This window comes from Lottia gigantea (genome assembly GCF_000327385.1).
Source record: "Lottia gigantea unplaced genomic scaffold LOTGIsca_24, whole genome shotgun sequence".
Taxonomy (NCBI): domain Eukaryota; kingdom Metazoa; phylum Mollusca; class Gastropoda; family Lottiidae; genus Lottia; species Lottia gigantea.
In genome coordinates, this window is record NW_008708707.1 from 1,113,505 (window position 1) to 1,136,406 (window position 22,902).

At 34.9% G+C, this 22,902-nt stretch overlaps 5 protein-coding genes across 5 annotated transcripts; 2 read left to right on the forward strand and 3 right to left on the reverse strand.

The window, feature by feature from the left end:
• Window positions 1-1,451: 1,451 nt before the first annotated feature.
• LOTGIDRAFT_116649 (hypothetical protein) lies at window positions 1,452-2,842 on the reverse strand (the record flags this gene model as incomplete). Its single annotated transcript, XM_009055302.1, has 3 exons — window positions 1,452-1,649; window positions 1,996-2,262; window positions 2,645-2,842. The coding sequence occupies 3 exons, from the start codon at window positions 2,840-2,842 to the stop codon at window positions 1,452-1,454; spliced, it is 663 nt and encodes a 220-aa protein (XP_009053550.1).
• Window positions 2,843-3,413: 571 nt separating this feature from the next.
• On the forward strand, window positions 3,414-6,122 carry LOTGIDRAFT_160251 (hypothetical protein; the record flags this gene model as incomplete). Its single annotated transcript, XM_009055303.1, has 8 exons — window positions 3,414-3,587; window positions 3,878-3,952; window positions 4,179-4,261; window positions 4,576-4,698; window positions 4,955-5,069; window positions 5,384-5,500; window positions 5,683-5,742; window positions 6,003-6,122. 8 exons carry the CDS (start codon window positions 3,414-3,416, stop codon window positions 6,120-6,122), a joined length of 867 nt encoding a protein of 288 aa, XP_009053551.1.
• Window positions 6,123-7,601: 1,479 nt separating this feature from the next.
• LOTGIDRAFT_116536 (hypothetical protein) lies at window positions 7,602-8,543 on the reverse strand (the record flags this gene model as incomplete). The annotated part of the gene is made up of 2 exons (XM_009055304.1): window positions 7,602-8,248; window positions 8,423-8,543. 2 exons carry the CDS (start codon window positions 8,541-8,543, stop codon window positions 7,602-7,604), a joined length of 768 nt encoding a protein of 255 aa, XP_009053552.1.
• A 792-nt stretch (window positions 8,544-9,335) lies between these two features.
• On the reverse strand, window positions 9,336-10,884 carry LOTGIDRAFT_160253 (hypothetical protein; the record flags this gene model as incomplete). Its single annotated transcript, XM_009055305.1, has 4 exons — window positions 9,336-9,501; window positions 9,757-9,971; window positions 10,366-10,490; window positions 10,713-10,884. The coding sequence occupies 4 exons, from the start codon at window positions 10,882-10,884 to the stop codon at window positions 9,336-9,338; spliced, it is 678 nt and encodes a 225-aa protein (XP_009053553.1).
• Window positions 10,885-12,670: 1,786 nt separating this feature from the next.
• On the forward strand, window positions 12,671-21,546 carry LOTGIDRAFT_231921 (hypothetical protein; the record flags this gene model as incomplete). Its single annotated transcript, XM_009055306.1, has 13 exons — window positions 12,671-12,706; window positions 13,574-13,681; window positions 14,048-14,143; window positions 14,814-14,971; window positions 15,168-15,458; window positions 15,884-16,024; window positions 16,264-16,420; window positions 17,022-17,106; window positions 17,485-17,707; window positions 18,068-18,273; window positions 18,561-18,655; window positions 19,238-19,318; window positions 19,657-21,546. The coding sequence occupies 13 exons, from the start codon at window positions 12,671-12,673 to the stop codon at window positions 21,544-21,546; spliced, it is 3,567 nt and encodes a 1,188-aa protein (XP_009053554.1).
• Window positions 21,547-22,902: the final 1,356 nt, after the last annotated feature.

Sequence of the window (22,902 nt, forward strand, 5' to 3'; positions counted from 1 at the left end):
CCATGACAATAACATACCAAGGCATATTGGACAGAATATTACATAACTCAAAAATAAACAACTGAATAGTCAACAACAGCACTCAAATTAAGTTATGATTCATTCAATTCACCAAATTGTCATTGTTATGATGAACCATGTTTGTTTTTTATTATATTATTGACATACTTGTGTTCTTAACATCTGGGTAGTTCAAAGAATCTACAGGAATAACAAAATGATACGACTGACTCGCACCGTACTTTCAGGAGGACTGTCTGACTTTAATTCCATTCTTTTGATTGGATGGAACCTATTTTGATGACAATAATTTACAGGTATCAATGCGAAATTTCACCCGCTCGGAGACGTCCGTCGTTTTGCAAATTTCGCACATATCTAAAACGAACATCTCACCTCGTCTTGAAGGTTTGTGGAGACAAATGGGTCGTCATCTCGAGGACCTATGCTAAAATTTGTTATATCCCCGTTCATTGTGGGCCTTTCCACAACCGCCATATTATCTTCTTTGCGCAAGTCCGTCACGTGACATGAATTATCTCCTTTTCTCGCGTTGTCCTATGAGAGCTCGTAAATGCTAGAACTATTTCGAAAGTATCTGTGATTCATTGAAAATGAATGGCACTGCGCATTTTAATTGAAATTGGATAATCTACAGATTCATTTTCTCGGATATTGATATTATTCATAAAGATCGTCATTATCAGAACAAGCCATAAAGTGTTTGATTCTTGGAACGAAATCACAGAAAAATCTACCGCTTATTATCGATGGGAGGGAACTCTTGTTTACAATATTAATTCAGACCACAAATAATTATTCCCTGTCTCTATAGTCATTCTATTTGAAGCTTTTCCAATTTTTAAGGCATATATTCATAAGTATCTTAGAGATTATAACAAATACCTTAGCCATATAAATAACCAAAAGTTTGTTCTGCTTTTAATGGCATTATGTCGTTTTCATACCTTGGGAAGAAGGGATGGGAGAGTCAGGGCTACCTCATACGTCAGTGAGTTCGTCACTCCGTCAATGGTATGGGAACCCTAAAAAACGGAAAACGTTTAAAACCAGAATAATATCTTTATTTAAAAAAAAAGGACATACCCCAAAAATATAACAAAATAAAACCTCCAAAAAAGATAAAAATAGATCTTTTAAAAATTAAAAATTTCCCATAAAATTCTTATCAAAAATTTTGAGTCAAACCCATTAATAACAATAAAAACAAAATTTAGGAGACTTAAGCAAATAATTTAACTATATCCCTTGAAGAATGAAGGGATTGTAAAGAGGTTTCCTAAACTTATTATGTGTATCAGGGACACTGATGGCAGTTATGAACCAACTGATGGCAGTTATGAACCACAGAAAATTGATGACAAATTGGACAAAATCGGTGTCCCTGATATACATAAAAAACGAAAACTTATAAATCAATTTAATGAGTTTCACCGATTGTTTTCCACATGTCTTTTCATTGATTCAACACAAGTAGCAATTTCCTCTGAAGTAATAATATTTCTACTTTTAAGGGCGTACAGCAGTTGTTCCCGGGAATTTCCAGCGAATTGATTGGATAAAAAGGCTGGAAGTCCTTTAAAACCATCCTCCATTGTAAATAGTGGTGGCCTAATTGACCCAAAACACTGGAAAGACAATAATTTGGCAGATGAGATAAAATATTCCCTTAATTTTGCAAATGAACTCATCTAAATGCAATGCAACAATCTATGGATATGAAGGAATGGAAGAGTTCATTAAAAGGAAAGGGGATGTCAGTTAGGAGAATCATGGAAAGAACGATTGTTGGCTGTTTATGATTGCAGCTTTTGGTCTTTTGATTGCAGTTTTACAATCTAATAGAAAGCAAAGAAAACACCCCTAGTTTTGAAAATGAACTGATCTTACCATGCATGACACTTAATCAGATTGCTTGAGAAAATGCACATAAAGAAGAGTTAAAAAAAACAATTGAGGGGTGTTTCAACTTACCTCTAACCCATATTCTTTAGCATTTAACGATTTCAGTTCAATGTTTTTAAACTGATCTAAACTGACTTCTTTTGTGAAAAAATGTAAAACCAGCTGCTTTTTATGATGTAAAAAAGTCACAAGATGGTTGTCATTTGTAAAGGGATGTTGTGTCAAATCTAAGTTAATCTCTTCTTCCATTTCTCTATTCAATGCTTCCATTGGATTTTCTCCAGGATCTACCAAACCTCCAGGGAATCCCAATATTCCATCAAATCTTAACTGCATCTGGAATGGAAATTACGTGGGGAAAATGAAACCCATGTTACAAGCTGTGCACATTAGGGCCTAATGGTTCCTCGGCATTTGCAAATCAAAGGAGTCCAAATACACAGGTGAACAGTAGGATATATAATTCCATTTTGATCATGACAAAAATCCATTGAAAAGTAAAAAGGAATGCCATGTGGTTCCATGTATCCTGAAGTTTATTGATGACAAAAAGTCCATGTAATGTAATGTTCATGATTCCATTGAAAGAATGTCAATGTAAGAATCAACAGAATCAAAAATGCAAAGGCTATTACATTTCTATACAGATGAGGTGCGCATTATATTCACAAATATACAGTATAGGTAATTCGAAATATATAGTTTAAAAAATTATTACCAATATTGCTGCTCTTTGTCGAAACATACCAAATACTAAGCGGTCATCCAAAGCATACAGCATACCATGGGCTGCATGGGTGAAATTTTTGAATTTTTCTGATACCGACTCTTGAAACAATATTTCTTCGTATTCTAATAAAGTTTTGGAACTTTGTGATTCAATGTCCGAGAAGCCACAATTATCAGTCGATGCCATTACTTAATTCCTAGAAATAATTAAACTTTTTGAAAGTATCTTCAGATAAATCTTTGCATCGGAGATAACTTGGCCTATTGAGGGAGCTATCATTGTAAAGATTACACATCGAATTATATTATATCATGAAATATTCTTCAACCCAAAATTTAAATTGATATTCTGATTTTTGTTTACTTTTTTCCTTTTTCAATTCAGCTGAATGTTTGAGAAAATGCTGCCTTCGTTTTATTTTAGAGTTTTCAGTCAAATAATCAAATAATGATTACTCAGCTCTTCAATTATGAAGGTAAATAAGGATTCCAAGATGGCGTTAAGTGGAAGGGAAATTTATTTTTTATGCAGTATTTTACTGTTTTCTGCTTTATTATTCATCGCCAGTTCATCAACACAATGCGATAAAGATAGCGGGGAGTGCACTTCAGAAAGTAAAAAAGATTGTGGATGCAGTGTCAGTCGGGGAGATGCAAAAAATGATAAAAAGGATGAAGGTTCTGAACAAGCAGACGACAAAAGTGGGATGTACCACCCACAAGCGAACCTAAAGAGTCCATATAAACGCACAAATGAAATGGTACATATTGCCGGCGACACATTTACGATGGGATCAGATAAGCAGATATTTGAAGCTGATGGGGAAGGTCCTGGGCGTAAGGTGAAAGTTAATTCATTTTATATGGACAAATATGAAGTTAGCAATGCAGAATTTGAGCTTTTTGTGAATGAAACAGGATACAAAACAGAGGTAAGCTTAGCTCTTGCAGATTCAATATTTCTTGAGTTGTGACAAAGATAAACATTAGGCCTACTTTTACTCAACATTTTTTTTAGATTACCTTATCATTTTATTAGGTTTTTATTTTTATTATGATTTTATTAGGCCTATTAAAGATCATTTCAGCTTATGCCCTAGCCTAGGTCTGGTAAGAATTAATGTGTAAAGAAACCTCACTAAAAAGAAAAGATTGGGATATAGCCTCTATGGGTCTAGGGTATTTTTATTTTTTTAAGCTAAACTCTTCTGTGATTTTGCAGGCTGAATCTTTTGGTAATTCTTTCGTGATGGATTTACTATTAACTGATGATGTAAAGAAAGACATTACTCAGGCAGTAAGTATAAGAGCTCATTTTATATTCATTTAGCAATGATTGACAGCTGTCAATATTACTCTAGTGGTAATATGTAAATTATTATGCAATGCAATCTTATATGCTCCTGCACAGATGGCAACTCCCATACATTGAGAGATACCGCCATAACCTTGATTTTTTAAAGGAACAAGTTTCCTCCCCCAAACAAGTTACCTACAGAAACTTAAAGGTACATGTATTTCAGGTTGCTGCAGCACCATGGTGGTTACCTGTGGATAATGCTTATTGGAGACAACCAGAAGGAAAGGGTACCAATATTAAAAAAAGGTAAAATATGTCACAGACTTCTGTTCAGGTTTTATATAAGCTTAAAATATGACAACAATGAATATTTTGTCTGAGGTTTTCATTTAACGTTCATGTTATTTTATGGAAAAAATTAGTATTACTAAATATGAATAACTGACATGGTGGGATATTATCATTTTTCATTATTACTATTAGCTAGCTTTTGGTCAATGTTGCATCTAAAATTTTGTATCAAGGATTATGGATGGAGTCCAATTCTTAAAATGTGATTCTCATAATAAACAACGAATTTAGTTTGGCCTTTGCCCAAGTTTATTTCAATTTTATTCCAGAATGGATCATGCTGTAGTACATATATCATGGAATGATGCAGTTAAATATTGTGAGTGGGCTGGTAAAAGGTTACCAACTGAAGCTGAGTTTGAATTTGCTTGCAGAGGTGGTTTGGAGAATAGGTAAGGTCTTCCTTTATCTTCACCTTTCTGAGAAAGATCAATGCCAGGAGATTTAGCCAAGAACCAGCTGGTACAAAAGGACTCATGTGAACCAAAGTTTTTATCCATGTATAAATTGGTTCTGTACTTCTTTTCAGAATCTCACGATTACCAGTGGTGGAGCCTGTAATTCTTTGGGGAGCCTAGGTGGAATATCCACTTAAGTTCTTTTTCATTATACCCCAAAACCTATCCATTAAATTTTGTTTGATTTTAGATTATTTCCATGGGGCAACAAGTTAATGCCTAAAGGACAACATTGGATGAATATTTGGCAAGGAGAATTTCCCAAACAAAATACAGAAGAAGATGGTTTTATCAGTACTGCTCCAGTGAGTATTTATTTCAGGACCACATTTCTAAAAATATCTTAGTAAAAACTTTGACATGTGCTTACTTTTTCTTTTTTCTAGCCGTTCATTTGAAAACAAATTGTGGCAAATTTTGATGATGTTTGACAACTTCAAAGGATGACGACGTATTTTTGAAAATTTAAGTGGGTTCCGAGTTTAATTAATCCTTTGGGCCTTGACCCAGAGTAAGAAGTTTGATCAACATCTGGAGCTTTTATCAGATATGACCGACAAATGTTGTCAATTCAACGAAGTGATCATTATGTATGAAAACTCCTTTATTATTTTCTCAGGTTACATCATTTCCAGAACAAAATAAATTTGGTTTAAAAAATATAATAGGTAATGTATGGGAATGGACTAATGATTGGTGGGAGACTAAACATACCAAAGACTTTAAAGATAACCCTGTAAGTATAAATTAACAAGGATAGCAACTTAAGATCACTTGAATCCTTTCTACCAGCTGGTCCCTTGCAAAAACTCTTGGGCATTGATCTTCCCCATATTATCCATACCCATTTACAACTGGGTATACAAATGATAAAGAAAGATGACTTATTACATTACTTTCATATATATTCCTTTCCAGAAAGGTCCAAGTACTGGTACAGATAAAGTAAAAAAAGGGGGATCATTTTTATGTCATGAGGTATGCTTCTCTATCCTTCCTGTCTTCATAGTTATTCTTTGCATAAAGACATATGGTTCAGCGTTCTATAATTGCAGGAACCACAGACATCTAATAGAAAATTAGAAAGGTGCAAAACGATGCTATCTGAGTGCCTGATACAAACAAAAAGTTAACCATTTTCAATCCATTTTATTTGCTGTCTTCAATGATATCAATATATCAATGAATTAATTTTGAGACAGCCTCTTGAAAAATGTTTTGTTTTGTTTGTGTTTCAGTCCTACTGCTATCGATACAGATGTCAAGCTAGGAGTCAGAATACTCCAGATAGTTCAGCTGTTAATCTTGGTTTCCGTTGTGCTGCTCATACTCTTCCATCTTATTTAAAACATACATAAATCACTATCATTATTTTTCTTGATTTAACAAAGGTATATGTGTCACTTGATACAAATTTTACAGAATCACTTTCAGATATCTTGTTGGTCAACAAACAACAAGAATATCAAATATAAAATCTGCTGGTTTAAGGCTCTAAGCCAAAGGAAATTTCATTGCCAGTTATCATTTCAATACACTCAAATTTCTTGCCAAATTAGTCTCCCAACACTGTGCGATCTCTAACACAAAACCACAGATTTAATGGACAGGGGGGATATACAAGATATGGTGTCTGATACATCGTGTTTTTCCCCTCAAAAATTGACTCTTATGCTTTTTTTTTAGCATACGATCACTTATAATGTATTGATTACAATTTTTAAACCTTTGTGTGCAATCCCTGATTTCTATCTATCTTTTTGTATAAATCTACAGTAATTCCATTTCTTTACACCCTCTAGGTTGGCTTATTGCTATTTATATGTTTCTTATTGATTATATGTCAGTTGATTCTGAATTTGAAATTATTGATTGGGAATGTGGTGCTTTGTTCATAGTGATGACTATTGAATTTCGAGTTGATCTCATCTGATTTCTGTCTTATAATATATATGTTTCTATACCAATATGGGGCCTTTCAATATATCTATGCATTCCATGTTTGGGAAATCCATCATGTGTGGTAAAGGTTATTTTGTATGTTTGTATTTTGTCAACGTGTGTAAATTCGTCCATGGGGAGAGTGTTTAGTTTTGAGAATATTATTTTACATTTTACATATTCTCAATTTTGCAGTTCGTAAAAATTTACATTAATTAATGTTAAACTCAATAAATTTTACTTAGAGAGAAATGGCCCATCATGTTAATTTTTAAAAAAAATAGTTGCTTTATCCAATCACAAAAATAAATGAGCTGGCTTGACATTTTATAACAAGGATTTTGTAATAAAGTCTTTATTTAAGATTGGTCCGAAAATGGCACCATTGCTGAAGTGTATTTTAAGTCAAGGTCTTCAAGGTTAACAGTATTCATAACACACTGTCATCTTCCATTTTATCATTGTTTGTTACTTGTTTGTTGTTAATTAATAAATACATAATTATTGTTTATTGTAGTTACTAAAGAAATGACTAAAATGTTATTACAAGCCATGTGGCCCCTTTTGCATTTGCTCTGGCATTAAATATGGTCCTAAACACAGAGCCTTGGCCATGTGCTTCTTAAACGATCTTAGCACTAGGATGTCTTAGTTTCTTATCTTCTAACATTGATTCTAGGACATCCTAGTGCTAAGATCGTTTTGAGAATACATGGACTGGTTTACTGTCGAATAAGGTGCTTTTTCCATGTCACCCCCTTAGACCTGCAGCACTGACAGCTGGGAAACAGGGGTGAAAAATCTGAAGGTATATCTCAACATATAATGGGATTAAACCTTGACCTTCAGGTTAGCAAGCAAACTTCAGACTCCCAGGGATTATAAGTATTCTCATCTCAAGAACACAAACCAGCATCAAATGGCAGAAGCTCCTGACAATCTTTGGAACCACAAAAACACTTCTTTCTATTAGCAGAAACTCTGGCACCGAGCTGGGCAGAAACGCCGTAATTAAAAGTGAGTTCTTCCAGAGGTTTGATATCTCGATTGGCAAACAATGCCAATCTTGGTACACTAATATTGATCCGAACTGGAAACATTGTCAAATTGGGCTGGCAGGAATGATTAAGCCAGCGTCCAATATTGCCTTTAAATTTTGGATCCACAAATGTCTGCAAGAGTCCAGAACTACAGTGCTCTTGAAGAACCATCAAATAGTTCATATCTGAAGGTAACAAATTTTGACACCGTTTGGCAGCTTCTGATTTTGTAAGAATCTCCCCAGCATATTCACACACAAAGGTTCCCCTCGGAATAATTTCCAATGTTCTCAATCCAAGGCCTTTAATACCGGCGTCAAAGACTTCTAACTTGATTTGAATTCCTTTTTGAACCAATCTGTTGTGGCATGTTTTGGAACAAGAACAGTTTGAGTTACATTCCAAGATAGGTTTGGATTCCACGTTTTCAAAAATCTCTGATAAAAGTTTGTTATCTCTGTAATTGAGGCCTGTAGTTGTGATACATGAGCACAGTCTTAGATCTTGAATATCACTATGTACATTATTCTGATCACAACCAACAATTTGGTCATGAGTATAGTTCTGATCCACTGATATCTGACCTTGAACATTATTGTGATCATAAGCACTGTTTTCATCACGAATTTCATTCTTATCACAGTTATCATCTGAATGAGGAATATCAATTTGATCACGAAAATCAATCTGATCACATTTCTGACAATCACAACCTGCATATTCTTCTTCAAACAATTCTAGATCAAGATTTGGACCAGGTATATTGGTCTTTATGTACTGAAAAACAAAAGAAATCATAAAGAGAATCGCCTTCCCAGTGTCAAATAATACATTTATATTTAATTCCTATTACCATAAAGACATTTCAAGGAAAAGCTGTCATGGCCCACGCATGTGATGCACGATATTGCGATATTGGACCCCATTGCCATTGGGGAGTTTACTTCTGCAAAAAGAACGTAAGCTTACCTTGAAATTTTTCAGTTCAGAAATATTCTGCATCTTCTCGAAGTGAATAGGGAGTTTTTCCAATCCTTCGCTGAAGTCATAATCACCTTGTATCATTGTAGGGGCAATTTTGTTGTCAAATCTCAAGTATAAGTTATTTTTCTTAAAATTTCAAGTTTACTTTCGGTTTGTTTTGGTTTAGCTCGATACTGTTTTTATCTTTTTTGATGGAGAACCCTGTCTAAGGGAAGTAATTCATATTTCAGACTACAATGAATTATATCAAAGTTCGAAGGGTATACAATAAAACGTTAGTTAAACAAACCATGAACTATGGATATGAAAACTAAGCATATTAAACACTAAACATTTTATTGACCAATACAAAAAACATGGTTGGCATAGAATACAAATATTGAGGACGTTCTCCCACAGGCGTCGCTTTACCAGTGGCTCAACTACTATAGTAAATAAGGACTGATTGAAACTCTTACCCTAAGGGTACCCCACCCCCAGAAAAAAAATACAAAATTAAAAATAAATGTACCAAAGTATCCAAAATGTTAACACAATTATGAAATAGTTCTCAACCTATGCTGGGGCCCTTATATGAGCAATATTGTGTCCGTATTTAACAGAATTTCAAGGAAAAATTTCCAGGATCTTTTGGACTCGATGTTTGATGGCATCTTCTAAACTCAGCAGCCTGGCATCAGAGAATCGTGGTGCATTGGAGCAGTTCTCTCTAACTTCAAAACGACAGGTTCTGTAATGGTGGATTGTTGCCACTCCAAACGGTACTCGATATCTGGAAAATATTAATATATAATTGTCCAAGAATTCAAATCAGGAGCCTCACCATGTGGTCGTTTAACACGATGCAAGGAGTATTACGAACTCCATCTAATACCTTGACATCATTATGCACTTTTCTTGTAAGCCTAAGCTATAGCAGAAGTTTTGAATGCAGTGATGATGGACCTAAGTATTATTTTGAGGGAATAATCAATTTAAAAGCATGATATAGCTTAAATAAAGACGATTTTTTTTATGAAAATCCCACCTCTTGAAGCCCCATAAAGGAGATGCATCGTGGGTCCAAACCATTCCAACTCGGCCAGGAATATGAACTAATTTAGGTCTAACATAGTCTGGTTCCATTCTTTGAATATATCTCATAGATTCCAAGGTAGAGTTGTTGGATATGTTCCAATCCCTGATGAATTGTTCTACACCAAACATGAAGCTTCCAGCATTCTCGTGCGTTGATAATAAATCCTGCAAAAAATACGAGATATGAGGAAACTTAATTAGTTAGTGACTTTAGTAATCGGCAGAGTAAATAGTTGATGATGACTAGCTTTAGGGCGTGTTGTAGCACAGTCGGTTAGGGTGTTGGAATCTTTATATGACAGCATTAGTTTGGTTAGGTCGAACAAAATGGTGGCCGTGGGTTCTTATCTCTGGTCAAAAGCCTAGTGACCTTGAATAGGCCATCTTTCCTCATCATTCCAGTCGACCCAGCTGTATTTCGGCACGGATAATCTGGGAAAGATCAATGCCTATATGTTCGGCTAAGGACATAAGAGCGGTGTCGAAATCAAAATTGGTTAATGACGAAATCAGTACAAACTTTCAATAATGCTGGAATGCTGGAAGTCTTTGATGGTACCAATATTTCATCAAAATCGATAATGCCTATAAAACCATATCCGGATAACCTTTCCATACAGTCATACACGGCCATCTGGGCATCGGCATACAACGGATGGTTATATCTGGCTTTTTGCATTTCTTCTGAAAACGTAATATTAAAGCCTCGGTAAGGATCGGGTTCAAGCTATTTCATAATTCTTGCTTAATTGGTATCAAGTGTTAGTTAAATATAAGACAAGATTGCTCGGCATTGTTCGGCCATTGTTCACTGCATTTGACGTCAGAGCGGTATTTTCCCATATACACTATTTGAGGGAGAAAACTTACTCACATAAGATTGACCGCTTCAGAAACAGCACTTACCGGAAACATTTCCAGGAAATTTCATGGGCAAGACATCCACCAGTCCGGTGTCGTGGTACCGACTCAAAATTTTCTTCAACCTCGAATTCAGGTTAAGGTCATGCACCAAAATTTTACTGACCCCTAAGGCACGATGGAGTTCTGTGTACTCTACTAAGATATGGGCGGACATATTTCCGAACGCCGTCTTCGTACAAAATGCAGTTTCATTTCTACGTATCAGTGGAAAATAAATTTGAAGAATTTTGGAGCTGAACTCTTCACAGCTGGTGTACCCAAAATAAACTTTTTCTGCTTGGAAGTTCGTGGGAACTAAGCAAGAAAACTGTTTGGCAGTGAAATGATACCTTTTATAACGAAAAGTTGATTTTATTTTGGATTGTGTTTGGTATATAGTATTTTCCGATTCAGTTATGAAACAACAGTAGAAACTGTTTAAGTTTCCCCCATCGAGCACCGCAAGCCGAACATCCAGTAACTGTGACGTAGAATGGGTAACGCTCACTATTGCTGAGTAAATGTAAAATTCAAAATTTTCGAGATTGGCATAAATTTTTGATTGTTGAAGTTTTTGTCGATCCTGAAATAAGAATTGAAATAATGACTACAGTGTAACCGCGTTTAAAAACCACCACATAAGCAGAACAACTTTCCATGGGCCAAAAAGTGTCCTCTTTATAGAAATTATACTGTTATTTCATAACGTGGGTTATACCAACGAACAGCTAGCTGGTCCGGCACCCCCCACACAACAATCAAATTTTTTTTTGTCATTTTTATAAAGTGAATCGCCTGTGGGCCCCCAGAAATTTTGTGAAGTCTGCTCAACTCACTCACCGAACATAGCCTTTCCTAGAAAGGTCACTGCTAAAGAAATTTTCGAGGTGTCCAAAACTTCATTCTCCTTTGTTATAACACGCTTAGTTTTGGAGGAATTGCGAGAACCTCAGACATCTGATTAAAAATAGGAATGGTGCAAATTGATTCTTACATAGTCCCCGATACGCATAAAAAATTTAGAAAACCTCCTTTAACGTCAATTATTTTGAACCATTGTTAATTCTTACCGCTTTCTTTGAAATTTCAGCTTCGATCCCATATATTAGATAAATAAAGTAAAAGATAAGAACTATTATTATAATCCGCCAGAGCAGTAAAGATCTTCTACATTTCAACAACACATAAGATGACCTCAACATCCTGCGACAACACCATAAAACTTGACTTCAAAGTAACATATTGCAGTGTTTACAGATGGTGTCTTGTCGACTTAAAGGGAGTGTAAAGAGTTTTTCTATGCTTTTTATGTGTATTGGGGACACAGATAGCATCTTCTTTGGTTACTGCAATTAATGCTTAACCGTATATGACGTCACAACCACAAAAGGTGATGGTACTATCTGATGGACCTTGCGATGGCTTCGACTTGGAGATGGAATGGCAAGAACCACAGACGTCGGAATGGTTGAAATCGACGCTTTCACGGTGCCCTTTACAATCCCTTTAAGTTGTCAATTATAAATTCAAGTGCTTTCTGTTGGGGAGAGAATAATATGGAAGCCGACTGTGGTCATTATTAGATTTTCCTCGTTTTTCGCCATTTCCTCGCATTTTTCATCGCTTTCTCGGCTATTTTTACCCTCGACTTCTTGCCCTCGTCACTCTGTTGTATATAGATATGAACCCAGGTAACTCCACCGAAGAATAGGCTCTTATTGACCAAGTTAGAGAAGTCAAATTTTATGTCCTTTCTAAAAGCCACTATTCCTTTAAAATAACTACCAAAATAATTTATTCCTTACTAGCCTATTGATTATTTTATTATTGAACGGAAATCAATGACAACTATGTGCAGTAGACCGTTGGAAGGACTGCGTATAAAACAGCTGTGGTCTGAGTATTGATATCTGATTATTCCCCTTCGAATGAATCTTCAATGTCAATAAGTGAGGATAAAAATGAATGGCGATTCGGATGAAGATGTTATTTTCGAGGTAAATATTTGCAAGTTGTGTGTGATTGTGGTGGATTTGGGCTTCGAAATAAGTCGTGCAAGTCCTTGAGCATCAATGGAAGCGTATGATTATTCGTTAAGTGTATGTTTGTATTTAAATATTCTATTTTTTGCGTGTTGTTTACATTATTATCTCCCCTTAATTTGACCCTTTAATTAACATCGCATTGATTAGTCTATCGTCAGCTGGTTTAGAAAACAACACAATTAATATGGAAGTAGGCTACAGATGCTCTTTTAAAATCGACAACAGATGACATTAATTTACATAATGTTGGTTGGTAGATATACAGCCAGATAATGGCAATGCAATAATGAGTTTAGTTTTTCATAAGTCAAACGAGTGCAGTTTTCTTTGAGTTGGCCGAGAGTGAGCTTTTTTGGATTGAGGTCAACTGTGGTGTGGTGATGCACTACCCTAGCCTCTACTACTGAACTAAAGTGAAGTTCATGCCCTCAGCTTGCCCTGTATCTTTATATAAGCTTCTATTGTATTGTCAACATTATTATTATATTACTTCACCTATGAATAAGTCATTCAAATATTGAAACTGGTTTAAAATCTTGCTGACCCCCACTTGAAGGTTATTAGTAAGAATACACTTGTACCAGCCAATAACTGTGAAATAAATCATAAATCGTTAATCTTCACATTGTCAAGCTATTACAGACTTATACCTTGACTTCAATAGACACTATTCTTGTATCATGGAAGTTAGTAAATGACGCGATTTGATTGGATTGTATGCTAGCTTTTACAGCCAATCAGAGAGCTCTGACAAACATTCTTTGAACACAAAGCCATGTTTTATGAATATGTTGAATGAATACTTTGTTTTTTTTTTAGAATTCACCGCTGTATAAACATCTACAGAAGGCAGGAATGGCCGATATAACAGCTGAAACCATCAATCATATTAAACCAAATGTTATCTCAAAACCAGTATTGAAGCAGGTAGAGTGCAGATTCCCTCAGATTTAAGCATTTCATCAATGTGGTCCTTGTACAAAGATATTTTTATTAACCCTTGTTGATAACCCATTTAAGGGTTGCATTTTAGCATATAAAACTCCAAATGGCTGGCTGGCTCAGTCATGGAGTTAGGTTATCATCTACTAGGCAATTATGTGCTGTAAGTTCGAATCTCTTGAATTTAGAAGCCACTGAAAAGTATTATCAGCTGGTCGGTTTGCTCTCAATCAAGCTGAAATGGATTCTGGATTTACTGGAAGTAATGATGTATTAAGTATTGATCATTTTGTCACTAGCTCACTAGCAAATTCAAACTACAGTCGCCCTCAATATTTATTGTATTTCCAGGTTGATTATGCTAGTCTTTTTATTGATATATTGGGTAAATTTTATCAAAGTATTGTTTTCTACTGCTCAAAAACCAAGTGGGGCACTGAAAATCTGGTAAGTAATTAATGTAAATCTATTGCAGTGAAGTCCCTTCTTTAGAATTTACAATTCTCATACCACTCAATAGCAGTGAAAATTGTCTAATGATCAAAATTTTATGTGACATGATTACAGTGGGAAAATGGAAGTTTGATTTAACTTATTATCAATTCTGTTATTTCTCCCATCTGTTATCATCTTGTTATCAATTTTGTTATTATTTCCGATCTGTTATCATCTTGTTATCAATTTTGTTATTATTTCCAATCTGTTATCATCTTGTTATCAATTTTGTTATTATTTCCAATCTGTTATCATCTTGTTATCAATTTTGTTCTTATTTCCAATCTGTTATCATCTTGTTATCAAATCTGTTCTTATTTCTCGCCTGTTATCATCTTGTTATCGTTCTGTAATTCCTCCCATCTGTTATCAACTAATTATCAATTCTGTTATTTCTCATCTGTTATCTTGTTATTGGTTCTGTTATTTCTCATCTTATTATCAGTTTGGTAATTTCTCCCATCTGTTATCAACTGTGTTATTTTCTCCCATCTGTTATCAACTGTGTTATTTTCTCCCATCTGTTATCTACTTTATTCATGTTCTCATTTGTTATCTGATTAAAGTTGAGGAATTCCCTCATCTGTTATCAATTTTGTTATTTTCTCCCATCTGTTATTAGGAAGCCTGGTATCACATGACTACCATAAAACATGTACAGAACTCAAAAGCTTTGGAAGAAGAGGACTTGGCCTTTTTGGAGAATTATATTAACTGTAATAAACAAGAAACCATTTTAACAGAACCAACAGTCTATGACTGCTTTACAAAATGGAATGGGTAGGTTTTTGGACTTCTAATGTAGAATACGGTACTTGGAAATTTAAAATATGCTGATTTAAAGTCTTTGATATTTTGAAAGCAAATGAGAGCCTGTAGAAAATTACCCTCATTGTACACTGCATTGTGTTGTTCATGTTCAATAGTCAACCATTATAAAATTTGGTGTAAAACTCCATTCATTTGTTTTTTCCAGGCCTATCAACTATTTATCTACTGGATTTCTAGTCTATACATTAATATGGTGCACTGGTATATTTCCCATGAACTTACGACCAATGGCAGATTTTTTAGCCGTAGCTTTTGGTGTTTGTATAATGATAACATGTTTTGATGTCTGTTTCTATTGGTGGAAAAGGCGTATTTTCATGGACACTGCAACTGCCATTGAAAAGTGTATCAAAACTAGTGAAAAAGTCTTGCATCTGACTCGGCAGTCTTTACGGCTGATACAGGAAACTGAGTTAGTCGCTAGAGGCTTTACATTGTAAGTTATCATTTAAAAGGATTGTAAAGATTGACTTTTTTTGTGTATCAGGGACACTGATGGCATTGATTTGCACCATTCACTTTTTGAATTGAACCTCCCTATTCACACGTTTCCATTATGAGAACCATGTATTGGACTTGCTCAATCATTTAAACACCTGATGTAACTCGGCTTGTCAACTTAGCTTCCCCTTTATGGAGTCCTCATTACTTGAAACATCATTGTGAGAGGCCCTCTGCAGAGACAGGACAGTGGTCTTTGACTGACAACTTAAGATCAAAATAATGGTCTTTTTCAATGGCTGTTTGTAATTTTCGTATCATTTGTGACTATTGGCTTACAATTAATATGTGGAAATATTTAAATAGAAATGTAAGATATATTTCAGTTTACAACATAATTGGATATGTTTTATGTTTCAGAGTGAGTCAAAGAGTAGCAGTTTCAGGGCTTGAACAACAATCCTCATCTAAATTATGTACAGAACTACGTAAAACTACATTCTATACAGCCAGATCTGGTCTGTTGACATTTAGAGAGGCCACACTGAAATTATTAGAACTGTATCCTTTATCAATAAATATAATATTCTTATGATTTAAACTACAGGTCTGCTATCATATTGATAATTCTAATCTGAATATTTCATTTATCAACATAAAGCCATTATCAGTAATGTTAAGAAGCTGATATTCCAATTTACACAAAATCGAGCTTAATGGATTTATAGAAATAAAAATTTTACTATATTTTCCAATGTCTTGGTTAACCATACACATTTTATTTCCTTATCCTATCCTAGACATCCTTTAATACCTGAAGTTGATTCAGTCTGTAACTACCTAGCTAGTGTACCACTGTCAGATTATGGACCATGTTTACAACTAATAGGACAACAAGCTGACAACAGTCTTCATCTCTCTCAGTTAACAGATGGTTTCTCTGTAGCAGCTCTCAGGGTAGGCAACTTTTTTTTCAAAATATGCTTCAATTACAAGGAGAAAACTGGCATAGGCTATACCTATCAATTGTTAGTTATTTTGGTTATTAACAGAAATTATTTTTGGTTATTGAAATAAAGTTATTAAATAAAGTTATTATTGGTTATTAAATAAATTTAATAAATAAATTTATTATTGGTTATTAAATAAAGTTATTATTGGTTATTAAATAAAGTTATTATTGGTTATTAAATACAGTTATTATTGGTTATTAAATACAGTTATTATTGGTTATTAAATAAAGTTATTAAATAAATTTATTATTGGTTATTAAATAAATTTATTAAATAAAGTTATTATTGGTTATTAAATAAAGTTATTAAATAAAGTTATTATTGGTTATTAAATAAAGTTATTATTGGTTATTAAATACAGTTATTATTGGTTATTAAATAAAGTTATTATTGGTTATTAAATAAATTTATTAAATAAAGTTATTATTGGTTATTAAATACAGTTATTATTGGTTATTAAATAAAGTTATTATTGGTTATTAAATAAATTTATTAAATAAAGTTATTATTGGTTATTATATAAAGTTATTATTGGTTATTTTCAGGGAATGAATCAGTTATTTGCTCTCTATTTATCAGAGTTTATTAGAAGATTAACGTTATGTTTTATTCATGATGCTCAAATACAAGGTAATTTGTTGAATTATTGTCTGCTTGCTGCCATGTGTTTGAATTTTCCTTAAACTATGATGGTAAAACCAGTGCTTCCGAAAGTCCTGATGTCCACTTGTTACCCTCTATCACCTATCAATTCCCTGTCGAATGAATCAATATTAGGGTCGATTCAAAATTAAGATAGATAATTGATATGATGCATTTCTTTAATCAATGTGATATAGTTGGGAAGAGTTGATTGGCAAAATTTTGAATATCTAAAAAATTTCGTCAACAAGGTGTGTGCATTATAAACGGGTAAATGGATTTTTCCAGATCTTGATAAGGTAAAAAGGGATGGGCATTATATTCAGAAAAATACGGTATCACAGAAAACAAATTTTTTTTTTTCAGGATCTCCAGCACCTTTTGATAAATTAGGAAGTTTAATGGAAGATTTGTTTGTAAAATTAGAAAAAGAGCAGACAAAGTTACAGAAATCTTATGATTTCCACAGGAGTAGTCCTTTAAATCGAGAGCCGAGTAAATTCAAATTCAAGAAATCCAAATCAAAAACTGGAGATTTCCATACAGCAGTTCATAGTTTAGAATTACATTTACAGGCTGCCCTTGTAAGGTAAGGAAGGTATTGGAATCTTTTCCTCAGCATATTTTTCTTTGGCGAGAAAGAAAACATGTAGGTTCACAAGGATCATTTCTACCTGCTGATCCTGGGTCAAAGCTTTTGGCATTGATCTTTCCCCAGGATTTTAACCATAGGGTTAAATGAAATAATAAGGACCTGTACATCTGATCGAGATTAGAATTCCACAACCACCATTGTCCATAGACATAACCAAGCAAGTGATGTCATGAACAGATTTGAACGCATTAACCTGTGACTTAGCAGGTTAGCAAAATTTCTCTTATTGCACACTGCATGGAGTCCCAATAAGAAGAAAACTTCATACATTTAACACCATTTCATTTTATATAGAACTCAAGAACTGTCATTAAAACTAGAGAAGGATCTAGAAGACGAGATCAACCAGACGGAAGATAGTGTAGATTTACCAGGCATCAATAAAGAGGAGAAAGACAACTGGTTACATGTGATGAAGGAAGTCAAAGGTGAAATAGAGGCTTGTAAAGGTTGCTGGGAAGAAGGGATGGGCCGGTTGGAAAAATCTAAAGACAAAACGGGTAAGTGGAGAATTTAAAAATTTTTTCGAAAAGCTTTGCTTATTGTTAAACAGTGAAAGCTAACCCCAGGCTTATTTTTGATAGCACAGTCTGTGGCATCAAAATTTTTTTTACCCTGAGGTGGATTAGCACCCACACCACCCAATCGTCTAGCAGATGATAATTCTTCTCGTTATTGTCTGAGCTATTCCACTGCCTCAAAAGTCAGTGAGATCCAAACCAGCGTACGGTTATTTCATTTTGCTATGAAATTGACTGAAGTTGTGTTTAAAATTTGATATTTTCAGTGCCGAAGTTGGAGAGTTTTTTCTGTGAAATAAAAGAGAAGAAAGACCAGGAAGTTAATATAGTAGATATTGGTGAATATATAATAGAAGATCAGGTATAGAACTTTTCTTCGTTACTGATCCTTTCTGGACCTCCTCTCTGGACCTCCTTTCTGGACCTCCTTTCTGGACCTACTCTCTGGACCTCCTCTCTGGACCTCCTCTCTGGACCTCCTTTCTGGACCTCCTCTCTGGACCTCCTCTCTGGACCTCCTTTCTGGACCTCCTTTCTGGACCTCCTTTCTGGACCTCCTCTCTGGACCTCCTCTCTGGACCTCCTTTCTGGACCTCCTCTCTGGACCTCCTTTCTGGACCTCCTCTCTGGACCTCCTCTCTGGACCTCCTTTCTGGACCTCTTCTCTGGACCTCGGACCAATGGGTTTCTTTGCCACCACCCCAATGCTCAAATACAATCTACAGAATTTTGTAATATTCTCATGGAAAATATATAATTTAATTTGATTTGCAGATTGTTGTAATAAATTTTAATTTTTGCCAATCAAAGAAAAAATCAGATCACAAAAGAGGTCATTTTGGCGCCATTTGCTATGAGATACCACTCAAATTGAACCCTGAACCAAAGAGACTCTAGGAAGCACTGGCCTTGGTGTGATCTTAATTGAATATTTAATCTGCAGGTGTTTGAAGGGTATACAGATCCAGATGAAAACGAAGACAGTACATGGTCCTGGGAACCAGTATTATCAGCAGAAGAAAAGGTAACGCTATCATATAATTCAAGTCATAGTTGGACAATTTGTGCTCTAATCAGACGTGACTGGATTAAACTTTCTAATCAACAGTCCTGCTCTATGTAAATATAGATTTACTTGAAATATAACACTTAGTTGAGTGGCATTGCACGAACCACAGACGTCTGACTGAAGTTTTGAATGGTGCAAATCAATATCAGTGTCCCTGATACACATAAAAGGTTTATATCCTCTTTAAAATGAAGCGACTCATTCAATAGACGAAACCATATAAACCTGAAAGATCCCTAGGTTTGTCAAATATGGTGGAACTCTTCAATAATTCAGATTTTTCTATCCTTCAGGAAAAAAGAAAACGTGAAAAAGAAGAAGCTAAAAGATTACTTAGCGAGTTGAGATCGGTTATTTCTGTTCGTGCTGAAGATCGTGAACGTCGAGAGAAGGTTGCCATAGAGAAAGCGAAGGGACATAACTCTCATTCTGTTGAGAATGCTTTTGACATTACTATCAAGAAACAGAGACTAGCTGAAGGCAGTCTGAACGATGAATTTGAAAGTGGACCCAAAATGGTGGAAGAAGTTGCTGAAATTAAAATGTATGTCACAGAGAAAGCTGTGGATCCAGATTTGGCTTTGTCCAATTCCGATGTCTTCAGTAGCACCAAAGCAGATTCATCAGCTCTTTGTCTGGATCATGTCTCAAGTCTAGAGAACATCAGTCCTATTGCTTCTAAGGCGGAATCTAGCAGAGTCTTGGATGATGAACCCTTGAAGCAGGAAACTTCATCAGTAAATGAAGCATCAAATCCAAAGGATGTTCTCCGCCAAAATAATGAAAATTTGAATAACAGTGCTTGCTACAACAAAATCCATAAAATTGAGGACACTTTTGCTTCCATTAGTGCCTTGGACGAAAACAAACTTTCAAATTTACAATCTGAAACCGATATTTCCACTAATGAAAACCATTCTGATTCCGAATTCTCCTCAACCTCCAGTAAAGATGTCAGTTATTCCCAGAGTTCCATTGACATAGACTCCAGTTCCTGCAAAGAAGACTCCATATTGAAATCAGCGAACTCTTCCAAGTCCTCCAGCGGTTTCTTTGATGGAAAGGATCACGCCAGAAAACCAGATAACTCTCGAATTCCTAATCAAAAGAACAATGCTACATATTCCATTAGTCCGAAGAATTTCTCTAAATCGCAGACAAACCTCATTTCTAGTCCTAAATGTGATAATACAGACACTGAATCTCTTGTCGATCCCAATCTATCACAACCCCTCAATACTCTGACTGGTCTCAACCACAAAACCGTTTCTAACTGTGATAACAAACATCCAGACGCTAGTTCCAGCTTCTTTACACCCACTAAAAATTTTTCGGGAAATATATCAGGAGTTGCTCCCCTTGATGATTCCAAATTAGAATCCACATCTTCCATTTACCAGAATGACGATTTATCCGAAACATTGCCAAATGAAATGAATACTCCTATGATAACTGAAACAGCATCTAAAAGTGAATCTTTCCAAAGGAATCAGCGTTCACCTCTGCATGGTGTTTCTGATGATCAATCCACACCAGGATCTCAGAGGTCTTCATCTTCAATACCAAAGACAGATCTCAGTATCATTGAAACCCAGTCCCAAAGCTTTCTAGGACAATCCACAGGATTTGATGTGGAGGATGACACAACCCATGCAATGAAAGACACTGAAGCCTCTACTGAAGATAGTGCCAATGCTACTTTCGAAACTGGTACACCATCCAAAGAATCCAGAAAGTCCAAATATGACCAGAAGACAACCTTTGAGTGCAAAGCGAATGAGAAAAACCAAGCAATGAATGACACCAATTCTACTTATGAAACTGGGACATCATCCAAAGACTCCACGAACAATGAAGATGTCCAAGAGATGACCTTCGAGCATGATCCAGATTTAGAAGCTGATGACAATGCTCTAGTGGACTCTTCTGATCCAAGTCTTGATGGTATTTCCCCAGATACCAGCTCTTCTTCTACAGGAGAGACTGGGCCAACAGATCTTGATATTAGAATATCCAGACTTCCAGGAGCTAACTTAGCTTTCAGTGCCAATATTGCTGCAATGGCTGCAGCACGATCAGTTAATTTGAATTTGAACATTGACACATTTGGAGATTCATCAAGTGATGGCGAGTGCCAGTGCAGCTGTGAATGTGAAGGGGAATGCGAGGAAAATGAAAAATGAAAAATAAAACTGCTCTACTTGGACTACTTGACTTGGACAACTGAAATAGGACTACTGGACTATCAATGAAGACTCTCATAATTAAAATGCTAAAATGATATGAGCGGCCATATTTGATATCCAAAATAATTCAAATTCCTTAAAACTTTATATAATTTGAGCTTCACTCTGATAAGGACTCTTTTGGGTCACAAGCAAGACACAACTCCCTATGCCACTCTTAGATTGGGTATGTCAACTGGGCATCCTTTGGTGGAGAGTTTACATAGTTAATATAATAATTTGGTACATTGTTCATCAAGTGGCAGTTAGGAATAATCATGGATGTCAAATTCTTTTGGAAGTTAAATAATGCTCAATTAGGTGTTTGGAAAAAGTTTTCCAAGTTGACATACTCAATCACGGAGGTGTCAGGTGTTTCGAAATATTTTAAGTTTAAAAAGATCATATTTAGGACATAGAAATATTAAACCAGAACCTGAAAAAAACATGTTGTTACGCAAGAGTTTCATGCTATGTGATCTTCAGACAACTGACCTATTTCAGCCTGCGTATATATCATCTAATTTGCTTAGAACCGAACACTAGCTGTCAGTCAAAATGTCACATGATCGAGAAATTCTTAATGATTTAATAAGCCACGGAATAGAAAAGTTAGCCAAAGCTGATTGGATGAAAAAAATGCATTGGGTTTTAATATTAGATGACATTGTAATTCTCGAACCAATCAGTGAATCAATTCTGTTTAAGCTCTACTTATTTGTTGAGCTCTAGTTAATTGTTTAAGCTCTAGTTAATTGTTTAAGCCCATCTTATATTTTGAATATAACTTAACCTTGTGTTTTAACCAATGAAAGTTTATTATTTATTTTTTTGTTCTTTAATTATTATTTCTCTTACATTTTTAGCACCATTATTGGATACAGTCATCTACCAGCTGATAGAACTATGTGTAACACTTATCAAAATAAAAATTCAAGTTCAGGTTTGCTTACAATTAGATCAAAAATGGACTATTATGTAAGGTATAACATTGAGTTTTTAACATGTGGTATGGATCGAAACTATTGTTACCTTTTATGATTAAATCAGTTTGGAATTTTAATTAATTGCAGACATCATTTTTTGTGGTTTGCATTCTGAAAAGTGGTACAGGTAAAGTTAAGATCTATCAGCTGGTAAATTAAATATTAAATGACTATATTTCTATAATTATTATGTTTTGTATGTTGTTTAATGAACTTAAATGTTGTAAAATAAAACACTGTTATTCTATACTATTTCTTATGCTAATGACCGTGACTATTCGCACTGCGAATGGGCATTAAAAAACATATGGCCATCCCTACCTAACCC